Source organism: Cardiocondyla obscurior, linkage group LG24, assembly GCF_019399895.1.
Source record: "Cardiocondyla obscurior isolate alpha-2009 linkage group LG24, Cobs3.1, whole genome shotgun sequence".
Lineage (NCBI taxonomy): Eukaryota > Metazoa > Arthropoda > Insecta > Hymenoptera > Formicidae > Cardiocondyla > Cardiocondyla obscurior.
In genome coordinates, this window is record NC_091887.1 from 3289004 (window position 1) to 3301952 (window position 12949).

The window sequence follows — 12949 nt, forward strand, 5'->3', positions numbered from 1 at the left end:
CCTTTCGGCGACCTCTGGGCTCGTCGGAAATCGGTAAAACGGCTAACCGGTTTCGCGAAACGATATTCGCGTCGTGCGATATTCATCCTCATCTTTTAACTATGGGTTTCGCGTGAGGATCGACGCACATCACGAGTGTCATGTGCTAAAACCGCCCGTCGTCGCGGCAAATGCCATATCTGCTTCTTCGGTGCACATTGCTCCACTGCGAGTAAGTAAAGGTAAGATCTCGAGGGACAATAAATCTCTCTTTTTCTCTTTCTCTCTCTCTTTCTTTCTTCCTCTCTTTGCAACGGCAATTTCGTAGCGAGCGTTAATAGCGGCGAGAGAATAGGAACTTGGCGATGCAAGTTATCCAGGTCAGACAGAGAAAGCAGGAGCCCGGCCGCGCGGTGATACAAGGATCTTATGTAATTCATAAACGCGCCTCTCTCGCGGCTATCGAGAGTCAGAACCGGCAGATTAATCGCGCGAGCGTGCATATAGGCCGGTTGGTTTCAAAGTCACCGTAGTCTCGCCCGGTCGAACCGCGTGCCGCTGCGCATCAAATCGAGCGTATCTGTCCGACTGAAATTCAGCCAGTGGCCGATAAGAAAGCCAGCTTTTAGGAAGCACTTTCTCTCTCTCTGAACTTTTATTATTCGCTTCGTATCACTGACAATCGAACTTTCGTGCTACGCCACGGCCGGCGAGCCGTTATTCGCGTGCGCGACCGCGACCGCGACCGCGCCGCGGTTTCTTCGGCGTCAATCATTTCCGCTTGTCCATAAACGCAACATTACGAGTCTTAAAAATTGGACTCAATGCTCCAGTGAAACTTATGGCATTTCTAACAATTGATTATGCAGAATTTTCTCTAGTATCATTCATCGATGTTAACGTTATTATCGTTTCGCGGCAGGGAATAAATCGCGAGAAAGTTGCGACAGGAATTAATTTTTTAAATGCACACGATACATAAAATTGGCCGGATTTCACGAGTTATAATCGTCTTCGGAGCGAATTTTATTTCTAACGTTCATTTATTATGTTTTGTGAGCGAAATTTGCTCTAGCGGAAAAGTAAGATTTAGAGTTGATTCCGCATTGCAGAATCGCGTGCAATTATTCCATTAAGATTTTAATTAATATCCCCCACTGCTAATTTCGATTCACCGCGTTACGTCACGTCTTTAAATCTAGAGCTTCCTTCCTTTCGCTCTTTCACATTTTAAGAAACACATTCCTCTAAGTCAGCACGTCTAATTGTAAGCACTGCATGAAATTCCTTTTAAATCTTCCGGCGTTACTAAATGGCACGATAACCATTCATAAGAGTCGCTGTCTAAAGGAAAAATGTATGCATATAAAATTAATTTAACGTGCAGGTCGTTTTACAACGTCTTAACCGCATTAATTCGGTGATAGTTTCCGCTTTCGTGTATCTCTATGGAATAGAAAACCTCAAAAGTGCCTGTATTCTCTTCAATTTTCCGCGACACGAGACGTCATTATCCGCGCGGAGAACGTCGTCTTTCGCGAATGCATTGTCCTTGAATATACTTTCGCCTAATCGTGCGTCGGCCGGAATGTCGCGCACCGTGGTGCGCCATTTTAAAGTCGACCGGGTGAACTCTGTTCCGACATTTGCGGGGACGACGTCGTCGCGGGGTACGAGCACTTCTAATCTAAGACGACTTGTTCGAGTTCCATCTCGCGATCGATTCATATTTGCTCTCTTATTAACGTAACTGTTTCTCGTTCATTCCATTTATTCTCATTAAGCTGCTCACACGATTATTACGGTCAACAACTGAACGCGAGCAACAAAAGTTGCACGGGACTCGGGCTAAACTTCTTCCCGGTGAGCCGATGCATAAGAACTGACCGCTAACCTTCGCTCGTTCCCCAGGTACAGAACAGGTACTTATACCGACAGGAATTAAACATTTTTCTTTTTATTTTTTTTACACACAGCGATCAAACGTACCTGAACTCTAGAGTTCTTTTTTCTTTAGAATTTAACAAGCAATTCGACAACATACCTGGGTGACAGGTACATTCAGAAGATAAATCTTGCGCCGACGACTATTCTACCCTATCTTTCTAGCACATGGATAAGCCTTTTACTTTTCTTACAATCGACGAGTGGAGATAAAAGGTGTATCTGGAAGTTTGTTCATAAAAATAAGAATTAGAAAGCAAAAGATTTTCACAGAAGTATAATTACTTGTGTTATTTTTGATTGATAGACATACCGCTGGTTTTGCGATTAGTTTAATTTATATCATAAAGAAAAAAAAAAAACGTGTCACATATTTTATTATTTAATATGATCGCTGCATAATTTATTGTCGTCTTCTCTCTTTGAGTATTTTTTTCTTTTTTTTTTTTTTTTAATCTTATGACTGACACGAAACATTTTTTAATAATATTATTTTTAATAATATATTTATACTTAGTATATTTAATTAAATACTACTTTTGCAATAACTATAATATACTCTAATTTGCGAATTTTTTTCAACATATTATCGCTGCTGCACAATTTTACTAAGTATAAAAGCAAAGTTAATTTTAAGACAAATAAATTTCGCGTCATTATAACAAATACATCGATTACGAACGCAACAACGCGCCGGACTTACGTGCAGAACGCGTCCGTGAGACGACATAGCCACGACAAGCATCGATGTCTCCGACGCGGCGTCGTCTCCGACATCGGTTGTGCGGGGAAATCGAACCCGCGACATACGCCGACCCGGAGCTACTTTCTCAGAACCGCTTCCCGATCGAGAACTCACCTCTGTGACGTGTCGCCGTGCTCTTTGACAGGGTCGCAGTCGCGAAAACCAGTTGGCAAGTTGGCACTCTTGGTCGGAGAAGGAGAGATGAGATTTTTGAACTGAAACTCCACGAGGTTACACGCGCGTTCCCGGGAGGAATACGGGAGATCGCAGCGGCACGTTATTTCGCGGCGAATGCACCAACGCGAAAGAGACTATGACCGAATCGCGGGTCAGTCCCGCCGTCGCGATCTATTCAAAAACTTTTTTGTTCCTATCCGAGCGTCGCGGACGATCGAGCAACGACTGGCTTCCACGACGTGATTCCGGATCGTGGTATGTGGCTCGACCTCGCCTAAGAGGATGGTAGTTTGCATCGCCACCATGAGGAGCCACCATACGCGGTGTTTGTACCGTTACGCACGCGGTGGTAGGTTAAGTTAGGTTACAGATGGATTCAGAGACGAGAGAAACTGAGGAGCGGTCGGTTTACCTGTCCGCGTCCGGTATGGCCATGGCTGGGTATGACGATACGGTCCCCGGTGCCAACGACTTCGAGATTCGAAACGCCCTGTAGATCACCGACGGGACAGTAACGTATCACCTACCTTGAAATCTCACGTCTTACTTCCATCCTCGATTAACTAAAAATTACAAGCAAAGAATGAAGAAAAGCGTACGTTTTAAACTTTCGATTTTCTTTACTATATATTTTTACGTACCGCTGTTCGTTATATTCTCTTTCAGAAATGCGATCTAGCGCCGGTCATTAAAATTCGTCATAGAGGTCATCTAATCCAGGAGTCACTGTCCTCCCCAAAGCTTATTCGAGGAAGACGGAATTCTTTCTAAAAAGATCTCTGGAATTTCGGCTTCACTTTCGTGGTAACTGTGTCTTGATCACTTATCAACGAAACTGATGGAATCCTTAACAAATGGAACAACCGAACAAAGAGAAATTTGATAATAATCTTTTGGAAAGTACCAAGAGATTAAATAATGTTAACTCGTAGGTAATACATCATAATTTAATTATAAGGCACATAACAACGTCAAGTTAAAGAGAAAAATTGGGTTAAATTATAATTAAATTATAATTAATGATGCAAAGTAACGCAATATATTTTATTTCAACTTTCGCAGATATTGCCGCGAGTTATTTCTAACAGTGAAAAGTATGCTAGCTGGCATCAATAGAAAAATAAACCAAAATGGCTTATATCATAAGCGATACTTTGGCTTCGGAAATCCCGCTACGTTAACGGGTTGAAACGGAATTGTTGTTTTTTTGTTGTTGTTTCTTTGCAGGTTTTCACTTTATTTCATCACCACGCCTAAGCTACAACTGCCTATTCTCGATTTAACTAACTTCTATTCCAACGTATGCAACGAGCAAGTAACGACGCCGTTATTTTGCAGCATGTCATTTTTGATCATGTGGCGAGCAAGTTGAGCCAAGTCCACTTTACCGCGGACGTGATGGGAATGGGAGAAATAGGTAATGGGACATACGTTCCACTAATTTTATTACCACAATCACAAAAGACGACATTATTTTTATACATTTATTTAGACTATTTAGAGCGTCACGTTTTAATTACTGTTAAAAGTTTTCATTTTATGAAAGATTTTTAATAACTTACTCAAATTGTAACAATAAGTTAGAGAAGATGTAATTAGAAATTTTAGAAGTTTTAAAAGTAAGATGGAAGAAAACTACAATTACGCTGTCATAATGACAAAACACAATGTTGACGAAATTAATTGTCTATCTGTTTTTAGTTTCTAAAAGATATTGAACAAATTTTCAATAAATGATCAGGCTTTAATTGTCAATTAGCAGCCTCAAAATTTAATTTAATTGGCCACCACCAATCGATCTCTTAAACTCCTGCTCGCCGCTTAGTAATGCGATTGCATGCACCGTAATATCGCTGGTATGCAAGCAATGCACCGTAGGTTTCCATTCACCGTTCTTTCGATTTCACGAACGAAGGATACGCGATAGCCTTCGGCAATTGGAGGAATTCCTTAATGATTGTGATCGGCGATGCGTTTTCATTTTTGATTAAAAAAAAAAAAAAAAAAGTTTAATTCGACTTTATTTTTATTTATTTTTATTAAAGAATTAAATACATACGTGTAATTTTTTTTGTTTAAACATTAACAATTGTCAGCACGTCTACATTAATATTGTTTAATTTTATGTTACCGCACCGGCAGAATTGTACAACTCCGCTGAAGCTTATGCAGATTGGTAAGTTGCATAATTTTTTTTTTGTAGTTTGTAATCGGGTCTTTTGAACCGATAACATGTCGACTATACTTTTGAAAAATAGCGCATTGAAAAATGGGCGCATGCGTACCCGCTCGAATAGCAAGGTTATGTTGCGATCGTCGTAACATAGTTCTAACCTCAATGTTTGTCAATTAAAAACAATTTTAAGGATTGGTATCTGAATTTGCGAAGCAGAACGACTTATTTTTGCCATTTGTTTGCATTCTTTCGTTTTGAGTAAAAACGTATTAAACTAGTACAATGGCATTGATGCTAAAGGTGAGGCACTTAAACTGAGTAATTATCAAAACAATTTATTACATTATAAATATAATAAAATTAAATATAAAAATAATATAATAAAAAATGCCATGTTTTGGATATAATAAGAAATAAATGTTACAATTGTAGTGACAGAGAACGTAAACGTATTTTGTGTAAAACGTGGATGTTTTTCTTTTTGCGAGAAAAATGGACATTGCCAATCCTACTCCTCAGGATCTACAGGCAAAGCTTTACTTTTTGGTAGAACAGCTACAGCATATGGCTGGAGAATTACCACCTAAGTATCAGATGCGACTGCCGTATGAATTATTGTCCGGGTTGGCAAATTCATTGCTAAACGACACTATCTTTGAGATAGTAAAAGGCTTGATGGAGATACAGCATGTTACAGAGAAGCATCTCTTTCAACAAAGACTTCAGCTTTTGAATCAGCAAACAATTGAATGCCAAGCATTGGTAGGAAAAACAGAGGAGGAGAAAATTCTATTAAAAGTACCATTGCATAAGAAGCATAAGGAGGATCTGAAAGAAATGGATATGAAATTGGTCATGCAGTTAGATCAAAAAGTAACCGACCAGCAGAGCATATTGGAAAAGGCTGGAGTGCCTGGATTCTATGTAACAAACAATCCAACAGAAATTCAGGTACAGATGAGACTATGTGACTTTATAATTAGGCTTAGCAAAATGGATTTACCAACATAATGTAAACATAATTTATATAGTTTTTATTTATTCAGTCACAAATATGAATATCATAAATGATTTATAAGAACCAATTACATGTGTAATAATTTTTTTATTATATAGTATGTGTTTGTTATTGTATATATTTTTCTACTAAAAAAAAAGCTGTGTTAGATTGAATTAAATTCATTATTGCCGTTCTTCTGCGATGCAGATTACAGCTTCTTTTGTTTAGTTTACTTCACGCCTTGAGTGTCATTTTAATTTTTATTATTTTGTTTATTTTGAACTTCTCGACCACTAAGTAATGTGGGCGCATGATTAAATTACCGTTTTTGTTTAATTTTAATTGATTGAAAATTATTTATTTGGTGGTAAGTGTGATCAAATCGCAAGGATTTATATCATAAAAATTTATATTAATTGAGATTTTCTTTTATACAATGTTATACCATATATATTGTTCTATTAAAATGTATTGTAAAACTTAAGTCAACTAATTAAAAAATAAAATTTTTCTTTATTAACATTAGTAACAAAAAGTGAATAGTTTCACCCTAAGTATATAATTTTCTCTTATTTTTTATAATTATATGTACATACATATCGTTTATAAAGTAATTGTATCTCCAGAATAAATTCTCAATCTTTTCTTAATTATATTTGCATCACTTACAAATAGAAAACTTTCAAAATAAATATAAATCAAGCAATTAATTTTAAGATTTGAATAACTAAAATGTGAAAAAAAAGTGTATATTATTTTATCCAAATGTTGGTTGCGCAGACGAAATATGATCAGTGATTGGTTTACTGGATCGTAGAGCATCAATCTCATCTGTTTTTGCAAAACATATACGATAAACATCATCAAATGTTGAAGCAAAATGCACTTCTAAACCATCTGTGATATATTTAGGTAGATCGTTGAAATCTTTCTTGTTTTCATCGGGTAGAATTATGCACTTAACTTCAACTCGTTTTGCCTAAAAATACAAATGCGATTTATTAGCATTATGCACTATTAATATATTAAACGTTATATCATGTAATAAAAATTAAAAAAATACTTGAGTGCTAATTCGAAATTGTATTAATATATTAAAGTTAATACAAAATTATGTTTCTACTTACTGCAATAACTTTCTCTTTGATACCACCAACAGGAAGTACTTTACCCATTAGACTCAATTCGCCTGTCATCGCTACATTCTGTCTGATAGCTTGATTTTTAGCTAAGGACAACAATGCAGTAGCAATCGTCACACCTGCGCTAGGACCGTCCTTCGGGGTCGCTCCTTCAGGTACATGTATATGCAGATGGGAATCGTACAGAAATGTATTTTGTGGATCCTCCTGTTTAAGATAATTTCTAGCTACGGTCATTGCAATGTGTATGGACTCCTTCATGACATCGCCCAAGTGACCAGTGACTTCGAAAGTACCCTCAGTCTTTTTACCGCCTGCTGGTTTTCTGACGGTACTTTCGATAAACAGTGTAGACCCGCCCATGGCAGTCCACGCAAGTCCCATCACAACGCCGGGAGGCGTAATGTCGTACATTCTGTCGTGTGTGAATACAGGCTTGCCTACAAATTCCTGCAAATTGTCCATAGTGACGTCGACTTTGTCGGCCTCTTTTTTAACAACTTTGAATGCCACTTTCCTGTGCACCTTCTCTATATGTTTCTGCAAACTTCTCACCCCAGACTCTCGGCAGTAAGATTTTATTAATGTTGTAAGCGCATTATCTTGTATGTTAATTTGTTCTTTGCTAAGACCAGACTCGGTTCTAGCTTGTGGAACTAAGTATTGCTTCGCAATAGCAAGTTTTTCCTCGGCGACGTAACCGGACATATCTATCATTTCCATACGATCTCTCAGAGGCTCTGGAATAGTATCTATTACATTTGCTGTGCAAATAAATAAAACTTTCGATAAATCTACTGGAACATCTAAATAGTGATCCAGAAAGTTTGCATTTTGTTCTGGATCTAACATTTCGAGAAGAGCAGATGCTGGATCTCCTTGGTGTCCCCTAAAATATTATAAATAATGTTTCCGACAAAAATTTAAAAAAGTTAAAATTAAATAAATAATTTTTTATCTTTCAGACATTCTTCAGATATTTCTTTACGTATTTCGTAGACATTTTCTATTTTACTGTAAATTAAGTTTTCATATTCAAAGTTGTGGTTTACATATACGTATAATACAATATTTATAAAAATTACATACTTGCCAATTTTGTCGACTTCATCTATCAGAATCAACGGATTCTCAGTTTTGGTTTTTTTCAAACACTGAATGACTTTGCCTGGCATAGCTCCCACATACGTTCTCCTGTGTCCTTTAATCTCTGCCACATCCGTCATCCCGCCAACACTAAATCTAAAATATTCTCTGTTTAAAGCACGAGAGATCGATTTAGCTATTGAGGTTTTGCCGACTCCAGGAGGTCCATAGAAACACAATATTTTTCCTTGTGTACTGCCTTTTAGTTGACTAACAGCAATAAATTCTGCAATTAAAAGCATAATATACAATAAAAGTCATTATTATATTTAAATTGATATAGATATATATATAAAAATGTATATTTGTATACCAAGTATTCTTTTCTTTATGTCATCCATTCCATAATGATCTTCATCTAAAATTTTGACAGCATCTTGAAGATTTAAATTCTCTGCACTTGTCACACCCCATGGCATAGACGTAAGCCAATCAAGATAATTTCTCGTAACACTAAGAAATACAAAATTTATATTATGTATGTATATATATATATATATATATATATATATATATATATATATATATATATATATATATAAAATAATTATATTTGTTGGAACATTCGATACGCACTTAAACTCGCTACTGTGACTTTCTAAGAAAGAAAGTTTATTTAATTCTTCTTCCAATACATCCATTATTGGTTTTGGAACTGTTTTTTGTCTTATTCTTTCTCTATACTTTTCTTCTATTGCATCTTTATCATCTTTTTCTAATCCTAATTCTTTCTTAATAACTTTTAATTGTTCGTGAAGAATATATTTTCTATGTTGCTGTTTAACTTTTTCTTCAACTTCTCTGCCAATTTTCTGCTGCAGCTTACTCAACTCATATTCTTTTTTTAAAAGCGCAAGCGACAACCTCAGTCGTTTTAAAATCTATATATAAAATATTATATTTTTATATGATATAACAATTTTATTTTTGCTTATTACTTAGATATAATAAATATTATAATGGTGTTACTTACATCCATTTCTTCTAAAACTTGCTGTAATTCCTGTGCATCTGCTCCTGTTAAAGCAGCACCTAAATCACTAAGATAAACTGGATTATCTACAACTCTTTGCCCTTGATGCAACATTTGTTGCAGAGATTCACGATACAAAGGATTCATACTAATTATATCTCGGATTGTTTTGATGAGTTCTTGCGTCAATGCCTGTGTAGAAAATATTTACAATAGTAAAATTATTCCAAATTTAAAATAATATATTAAATAATGTACATCCAATAAAAATTGACATTTTTTTCATTTCTTTTTTTTTTTTGTAATAAAAAAATTTTATTAATTTCGATTTGGAGATATTGTAATTTATTTTAAGTTACCTTGATCTCCTCAGTTTGTTTAAACTTTTCGTGTGTGACATTTACAACTTCCACCATTAGTACAAGTTGATTATCAAGAACATTTGATGTGTCCAATGGTTTTTCTGTACTTTTCTCAAGCGGATCTGTCAATGGTTTTATCTCTATAGAGCTCATCTCACTGGCTTTTTCTGTTCTCTCAATTCGTTCTGTTGCTCTATTCTCCATTTTTTTGCGTAATGATCTTCGATTCGTCTTGCCACTGGTTACTGTATCGTCTACAGGAACGGTAATTGTAGTATTTAATAGTGGAAACGTCAGTTTCATCTCTGTATAAAGTAGGTAGGGCAATATTTAAACAATACAACCAAAGAATAAAGCCACACCACTTTAAGCTCAACCAAGATTTCTATTAAAATATTAATTTTTTGTGCACTGTCTTATCTCTACTGTAACATGAACATAGTTAATATATTCTTTACCATGTTCTGCTTTTGAGGTGGTATCTTCAACAATTTGGTTAACAATTTTGATTCTTCTGTGTGCCATAATCACTAATCTTAATCGATTTCCTAGGTCTTGTACCTCATGCACTTGAGCAAAGGTTCCAATTGGATAAATGTCATCTAAAGTTTGAACAACATCAGCTTCATTCCTATACAAATTAAGATTTTGTTATTTTTATTACATATTTTATTTTATTTTATTTTATTACATATTACATATTACATTATTACTTTATTACATATTACATTATTACATACCATTTAGATAAGTATTAAATTAGACATTATTTATGTCAATATTAATACTAATAAATACTTGACAGAACTTACTCTTCAGATTTCTTCAAAAAGACTCCTACGTAAGGCTGATTTAGCTTAATCTTCCTTCGTATCAAATCTATCAAAACTGGATTACTAATCTCAATTAGTTTAATAAATCTGGGAAAGACTGGATTTCTATTAATGGCAATGACTGGTACATGAGGCCATACTTCGGGCACCACTACGGTAGCAGGTAAAGAAGCAGGATAATCCCCAGTTTGTTCTCCATTGCCATCGCTAAACAAAATAAAGAGAAAGAAAAGTTATTAAAATTTTAAAAAGTTTGATAATATAAGAAATAAAACATATTAACTGAAAAGATTATATGAAAATTATTACTAAAATAAGAGAAATAAATTTGGTTTACCTTGGCGGATCTCGGTCTGAGTATCTCTTGGTGAAAAATCTGACCGATGCGATCGCGGGACGAAATTGAGTGAGTCTCAAGAATCCCGGTCTATGGATCGAGTGTTCCGTTCGTGTCAGCCGTGGTCTCAAGCAAATCAGCGACGACCGGTTGGAGCTGCAGAATGAACGTGCGATTGCGCTACGCGGCCGTAGGATCAACGGTAACCGAGCATTTACTATCGTCACGAATTGCATGTTCCTCCGAAGCTGTTACAGATTTTCATAAATTCTATTTTCTTCTCCCAATCGCGCAAAAATTGCTGAGAACGCTAAAAAGGTTTTGCTTTTTTTAAATTTTAATTTTATAGGTTATGACACGAGATTACCACGCGAATACGTAATTTAAACCTAACCTAACCTGAAATCCACTCGTAAGTCTCGTAACGTAGGAATCGCAGTCGATGCATGAGTGGTGCGTCTAAACTGCTCGGTGAGCTCTGCTGTCTAATTGGCGCATATGTTTGGATCTAAAAGAACGTGTAATTAAAAGCCAGAGTTTATCAAGCGCATTATTTTATATTTACATGTAGCTAAATTAAATTTAAGTTTACTCTATTGTATAAATACAATTATACTAAAAAATGTTTATGTTAAAAATAAATTTTTTATTGTATAAAATTTAAACAAAATTAATTTCTGAATTGTTAAATTAACTGTTTGTTAATTTATATTTTCAATTACCACTATTTTTATTTTTAATAACCTAATATATTTCAATTTTAATTTGCAGGTACAGGTAGATGTAATTGTTACATCATGGATAAAGATATCTATAATAGACAAATAAATAAAAAATCTATAGTTTCACAATCTCAGAGTGGTGACAATCATATAAATTACAAAATACCTCAACCTATTGCAACAAGGACAAAAAATATTAAAGAAAGCGTTAAGAGCAATAGTATTGATTACAAAAATATTTCTCTTGCTATGACAGGTATTGTCACAACCATTAAAATTTGTGCTGTACATAATACTAAGATTTTATGAAATACAAATTTTATTTTTCCTACAGGAGAAATAAGTTCAGATGACATATACAGAAACAGTTTAACACAAAAACAGTCTAATATTACTTTTGTAGAGGACATGGAAGATGATGATGAACAATTCATTTCCAATATAAAGACGATTATCGATAAAAATTACAATATGTAATGTTATTTATTTTATTATTTAATATATTTTAATTTATTATAATTAGTGTAAACTTTTATTGTACTTTATCACTCAACTTGATATTCCGTTATAAACAGGCAAAACAAAGAAAATTTTAGCATAAAAGATTTGCAAAGTAAATCATATTTGGCGAAAAAGAAGAAGTGTGCATTTAGCGATGAAGATCAGAATCTAATAAAACGATTCAAAAGCTCGGTGAACAAAAAGAGGTCTTCGCAAAAGCCACAGCAGCTGGAGCATGTTGTTTCTGTTAGCAATCACGATTGCACGACTATCTATACGCCACAAATTATGCCAATCGCGAAATATAACGATAACAACGTAAATTTTCGGTATATGTCAATGTGGATATTATTTATATCACGCGTATTGTGGCAATTGATTAAACTTATAATTGTAATGTATTATTTTCAGAAGCAAAACGAATGAATTGTTTCTTCACACAGGTTCAAAAACAGTACAGAAAGATAATCAGTTTTTAATACCAGAAAACGAGAAGACTGTCACTAAAACTGTTACCGAGATAGAAATTGAGCAATTGATTGTTCATGAGATTCATGAATTCTTTACGCCACCTCAGAAAAACGACTCGTCATAAAATAATTCGTAATTTATATAAATATAAAATAATCTTTAAGTTTATTGTAACATTTATCAATTTGCTATAGCACAGCAGTATAAGCTATATGTATTATAGAAGGATTATTTGTGAAATAATCAATACATAATTGTTATATCTTTAAAATTTTTTCTTGTTTCATTTAAAGTTAATCTAAAAAAATAAACAATTATAAATAAATGTTATTTGAATTTATCTTATAATAGAGATGTAAATTGTTTTAAATGAAATAGGTAGAGAAGAAATAAAAATTCATGCATTTAAGACGTAAATATAAAACATATTTCTTGAAAAAT

The 12949-nt window shown here is 34.5% G+C and overlaps 4 protein-coding genes across 10 annotated transcripts in view; 2 read left to right on the forward strand and 2 right to left on the reverse strand.

Moving 5' to 3' along the window:
- The window catches only part of Myo10a (Myosin 10A), a 35918-nt gene extending 33002 nt beyond the window's left edge, over positions 1-2916 (reverse strand). The window contains exon 1 of the mRNA XM_070671856.1: positions 2783-2916. The gene's annotated coding sequence lies outside the window, so the exon portion shown is untranslated. The remainder of the gene's footprint in view (positions 1-2782) is intronic.
- Positions 2917-3150: 234 nt separating this feature from the next.
- On the forward strand, positions 3151-6106 carry Gdl (gonadal protein gdl). 2 transcript variants are annotated; one of them, XM_070671891.1, is made up of 6 exons: positions 3151-3440; positions 3512-3777; positions 3908-4262; positions 4988-5021; positions 5104-5321; positions 5454-6106. In XM_070671891.1, the coding sequence occupies exon 6, from the start codon at positions 5514-5516 to the stop codon at positions 6030-6032; it is 519 nt and encodes a 172-aa protein (XP_070527992.1). In that variant the 5' UTR covers positions 3151-3440; positions 3512-3777; positions 3908-4262; positions 4988-5021; positions 5104-5321; positions 5454-5513; the 3' UTR covers positions 6033-6106. The 2 variants fall into 2 exon arrangements, with proteins under 2 accessions (XP_070527992.1, XP_070527994.1); XM_070671893.1 differs by having other exon boundaries at positions 4073-4262; positions 4988-5321.
- Positions 6107-6203: 97 nt separating this feature from the next.
- On the reverse strand, positions 6204-11194 carry Lon (Lon protease). Of its 2 annotated transcripts, none has more exons than XM_070671860.1 (10): positions 10815-11194; positions 10457-10684; positions 10103-10275; positions 9642-9898; positions 9283-9474; positions 8886-9190; positions 8623-8762; positions 8253-8535; positions 7149-8052; positions 6204-7000 (listed from the first exon to the last, which is right to left on the reverse strand). In XM_070671860.1, exons 1-10 carry the CDS (start codon positions 11048-11050, stop codon positions 6779-6781), a joined length of 2940 nt encoding a protein of 979 aa, XP_070527961.1. In that variant the 5' UTR covers positions 11051-11194; the 3' UTR covers positions 6204-6778. The 2 variants fall into 2 exon arrangements, with proteins under 2 accessions (XP_070527961.1, XP_070527960.1); XM_070671859.1 differs by having other exon boundaries at positions 9642-9949.
- On the forward strand, positions 10902-12946 carry LOC139111533 (uncharacterized). Of its 5 annotated transcripts, none has more exons than XM_070671886.1 (5): positions 10902-11016; positions 11586-11792; positions 11871-12009; positions 12112-12366; positions 12449-12937. In XM_070671886.1, exons 2-5 carry the CDS (start codon positions 11612-11614, stop codon positions 12630-12632), a joined length of 759 nt encoding a protein of 252 aa, XP_070527987.1. In that variant the 5' UTR covers positions 10902-11016; positions 11586-11611; the 3' UTR covers positions 12633-12937. The 5 variants fall into 5 exon arrangements, with proteins under 5 accessions (XP_070527987.1, XP_070527986.1, XP_070527985.1 ...); XM_070671885.1 differs by lacking the exon at positions 10902-11016 and adding an exon at positions 11178-11334 and having other exon boundaries at positions 12452-12946; XM_070671884.1 differs by lacking the exon at positions 10902-11016 and adding an exon at positions 11178-11334 and having other exon boundaries at positions 12449-12939.
- Positions 12947-12949: the final 3 nt, after the last annotated feature.